At 51.6% G+C, this 3,820-nt stretch overlaps 1 protein-coding gene across 1 annotated transcript in view; it reads right to left on the minus strand.

Annotated features, from left to right (window-relative positions):
• Positions 1-3,820, minus strand: part of GATAD2B (GATA zinc finger domain containing 2B) — a 15,243-nt gene that overhangs the window by 2,994 nt on the left and 8,429 nt on the right. The window contains exons 5-6 of the mRNA XM_009573074.1: positions 3,028-3,198; positions 281-596 (exon numbers count right to left, since the gene is read on the minus strand). Coding sequence (XP_009571369.1) covers positions 281-596; positions 3,028-3,198 — 487 coding nt within the window. The remainder of the gene's footprint in view (positions 1-280; positions 597-3,027; positions 3,199-3,820) is intronic.

The following is a 3,820-nucleotide window of genomic DNA, read 5'->3' on the forward strand; positions in this document are numbered from 1 at the left end:
GCTGGGCCCGGCTGCGGGCTGGGCACATCAGGCCTGCCAGCCTCGCCAGACCGGCTCCGTGCCCACAGGGTCAGCACGCAGCTCCCTAGTGCCCGGGGGGGTCCCAGTCTCTGCCCTCCCCTCCACTGCAGGCAGCCGCAGCAAGAAGGAGCGGAGTCCAGGGCTGGGTAAGACCAGAAACACAGCCGCCCAAGCTGCAGATTTTGTTTGCAAAAAAAAGAAAAGCAGTGGGAGCACTGCATCGTGGCGGTCGAGGAAAGCTGCAATCCCCCGAGCTCACCTTGACTGTCGATAACGCTCTGCACCACCTCCTCCAGCCCCACCATGTAGATGAACTCGCTGTTGGCTGCGCTGGGCAAGAAATGCAGCAGGGGAGCGGGCGGCTTCGGGGGTGGGATCTCCAGCAGCGTCTTTTCCAGCTGCTTGCGCAGGGCAAGCTTGGCGGCTGCCTGGGAGTTGGCAGCGTCGTTCAGAGCACTGGGGCTGGGGAGCGGAGACGACACCCTGTTCACAGTGCCAGGCTGGATGTGAGAGGCAAGGTTCATATAGATGGCTGAAGACGACGTACGCTGGCAAGGAACAGAAGAACTTGATTGCTGGAGAGGAAGAGGAGATGAGGATTAATACAGAAAATTAATACAGTCTCCAACTACGGTTCAGCCCCTAAGGTAACCTGGATGAGCCAGATCGCCTTCTCACAACCCTTCCTCTGTTTGCAAACATTCTCAAAAGGACCTCTCCTATGAAAAAAGGCTGAGAGAGTTGGGGTTATTCAGCCTGGAGAAGAGAAGGCTTCGGGGAGTCCTTGCTGCAGCCTTTCAGTACTTAAAGGGGGCTTATAAGAAAGATGGGGACAGACTTTTTAGCAGGGCCTGTTGCGACAGGACAAGGGGAAATGGTTTTAAACTAAAAGAGGGGAGATTTAGACTAGATACAAGGAAGACATTTTTTACAACAAGGGTGGTCAAACACTGGCACAGGTTGCCCAGAGAGGTGGTGGATGCCCCATCCCTGGGGACATCCAAGGTCAGGCTGGACGGGGCTCTGAGCAACCTGATCTGGTTGAAGATGTCCCTGCCCATGGCAGGGGGTTGGACTAGATGGTCTTTGAAGGTCCCTTCCACCCCAAACCATTCTACGATTCTATGATTCTATGACCCGGGGAGACAGGAGCCGCGCTGGGACTCGGGAGCACGTCTTGGCCCCTACAATAAAGCAGTGCCGGTGCCGAGGAGCCTCCGGTGCACCGGAATTGGCAGGAGGAGTCTCAGCCCCTACCATAAAGCCATCAGCAGTGCCGGTGCCGAGGAGCCTCCAGTGCACTGGAATCCGCAGGAGGAGTCTCGGCATCCAGAGCAGCCTGGGGACTTCTGCAGGCAAGGAAACGCGTGCGCAGGGTCCAGCCTCAGGACCTGGCGTCGGCCTTGCCGAGCGTAGGTAGCGCTGAGCGCCGTGATTCACGTGCCGGCACCGTCGCTCACTGTCGAGTTCTGCTCCTCCACCTCTTGCTTCGCTGATCTGGCAGGCGCCCAGGCAGCATCCCCGCTGCCAGATGGTGTCCGTCCCCTCCCACACAGGTGCTCCGAATGTGCCAATTCCCTCCTCTTCCATTTCCAGCAGCCTTCTTCTGCATCCTCCGTTCATTTGGATGCACGGTCCCTCTGGCACGTGACGGTAGCAAAGCACAAAGACTTCTGCTGACCTGAGGATGCAGCTTTCGCAGTCTTTTGTGATAAGAAGCCATCAGCCTGCAACCTATTTAAGCCCAGGCAGGGCTGCTGCCAGCCTTTCACCCAGCTGTTTCCCAGGGTACGAACACTGCCACGCGTGCAAAGGGAAAAATCCCAAACAGTAACAAATGCTCTTAGCGATTCAAACGGGGTCAGCTACCAGAACTCAGGGGACACGGTTGTGTCGATCGAGAATAACACACGGAAGATCAATCAGTTTGCCCCAGTTTTCTTTTTTAAGACTGCTAACACCTCGCTGATTGGGAAAAAAAGGCAGAGAACCAAGCTAATCCCAAACCAGTTGTTCTAATATAGGTTCAGGAAAATAAATGGCAGAGCTCATCAAGGATAACTCATGCCGATTTAAATAAATAGTTGATGAATTAACACCAATGAACTTACAACTCTTCTGTAAGAGTATTTGGGGTGGTTTTTCTAATTGAACACATAATTGAGTTTGTTTGACAGTTGTTCAGATGCAAGACTTTCAGACTGTTGTGTAGTCATGTTTATAATTTACAAATTTGCACTATACTATCGTTAGGACAGATTAAATGGCTTAAGAACTGGCAACAAACCCTAAAAGGAATTAACAGGGGTCGTTAACCTGGGCCCGCACACACACAGAGCACCTCAGCCAAGCGTCGCAGTCTGGGATGAGGAACAGAGACTGTCCCACAGCGCAGGGGACGCAGCCCAGGAGCCAAGGCTGTTCGCAGGAGAAAGGTTTGATTGCTTTAGGCAGCACCAGTGCTAGAACTGGAAAGCGTTATTTCCCCCCTACACTCTGTTTCCCGTCTTCACAGAAGTCTCTCCACTCTTCCAAAAGTAAAACAAATGGTTTTAAGCGTCCTGCTCGACCGCAGGGAGCTCGCTGCGCTCTTCCGGCAGAGAGAAGCGGAAGAAAAGCACACACGAGCGAGCGCTTGCTACTGACCGCGGGAAGAGGAACCAGTCCTGCTCACAAATCAGTCACCCCGCTTCACTGGGGTCTTCCTGTCGCTGTTACAGCAGGAGGCCAGTGCCGCTCGGATGAACCAGCGCTTTGGTAGCTGGCAGCTCCAAATAGGAAGTTTTAAAATTATTTATCATTTCATTCTTCCACATAGGTCAAGGACATCCGTTTTCGTCCATGCTTGGGATATATTTCCACCTGCAAGCTTCGCTCCGACATCTCCTGCTGAGCTCTGAGCACCTCCGTGGCGCTCATCAGGCTCATAAGGCAGCTCCTGTTTTCCCTTCTCGCTAACCCCACCAGGCACTGTGCCCAAAACCCAGCGACAAATTAGTAACCTACCGGTTGGTAGTTGATGGCTGGATTCATGCTTGGAGTTGTAGTGCGGATGAGGCCAGGTTTAGGAGGAACCCGCTGCCCTTGTAACTGGGCAGGGTTCGGAGCAATCACACGCTGCGACATAAGCATATGGGGCAGAGTCGTATTTGTGGCAGACCTAATGACACTGTGACCCTGCCGAGAAAGGAAACAAGAAATAAATAATAATAATTAAAAAAAAAAAAAGGACTTGAGGCAAACCAGAATTTTTAGTTCCCTGATCAGACTCTGCAACAGCAGAGCATTTCCACTTATCTATAATTCCAGTTAACTTCTAACGTGAGACACGGCTCAAAGAACTTAACTTTTCCTCTAATTGTCCTTTATTTTAAATAATCACAGCCATTTTGCCTGGAGGGAGGATGTCTCAAGTTAACATACTCTGTTTTCTGTAGAGAGGCTGGAATTGCACCTGAGTCAAGAAAAGGGGTAGTAATCTCGTGGAGCAACCGCTTCCCAGGGGCTAGCCAGCTCACTGGGAAGAGGGCGGACCTCCAGGATCTAGGCTGGGATGTTTTGGAAGGTAATTTTCAAAACACACATTCGTGGCTCATCTTTGCATTAAAAACAACCCCGTCAGTTTGATCAATATGGAAAAATGCAAGGGGAAAAGAGGGGATTAAAAAAAATAAGGAGGCTGTTTGCCAGCTGCATAAACTATTAAAACCAGAATTCACACCGGTGCCCGAGTTCAAAGTGAAACAGTTATAAGAATCCTGACTAACAGGGAGATGGGTGTTTGCCTTTGGTGCAGGAA

This window comes from Fulmarus glacialis, unplaced genomic scaffold (genome assembly GCF_000690835.1).
Source record: "Fulmarus glacialis isolate BGI_N327 unplaced genomic scaffold, ASM69083v1 scaffold25892, whole genome shotgun sequence".
NCBI lineage: Eukaryota > Metazoa > Chordata > Aves > Procellariiformes > Procellariidae > Fulmarus > Fulmarus glacialis.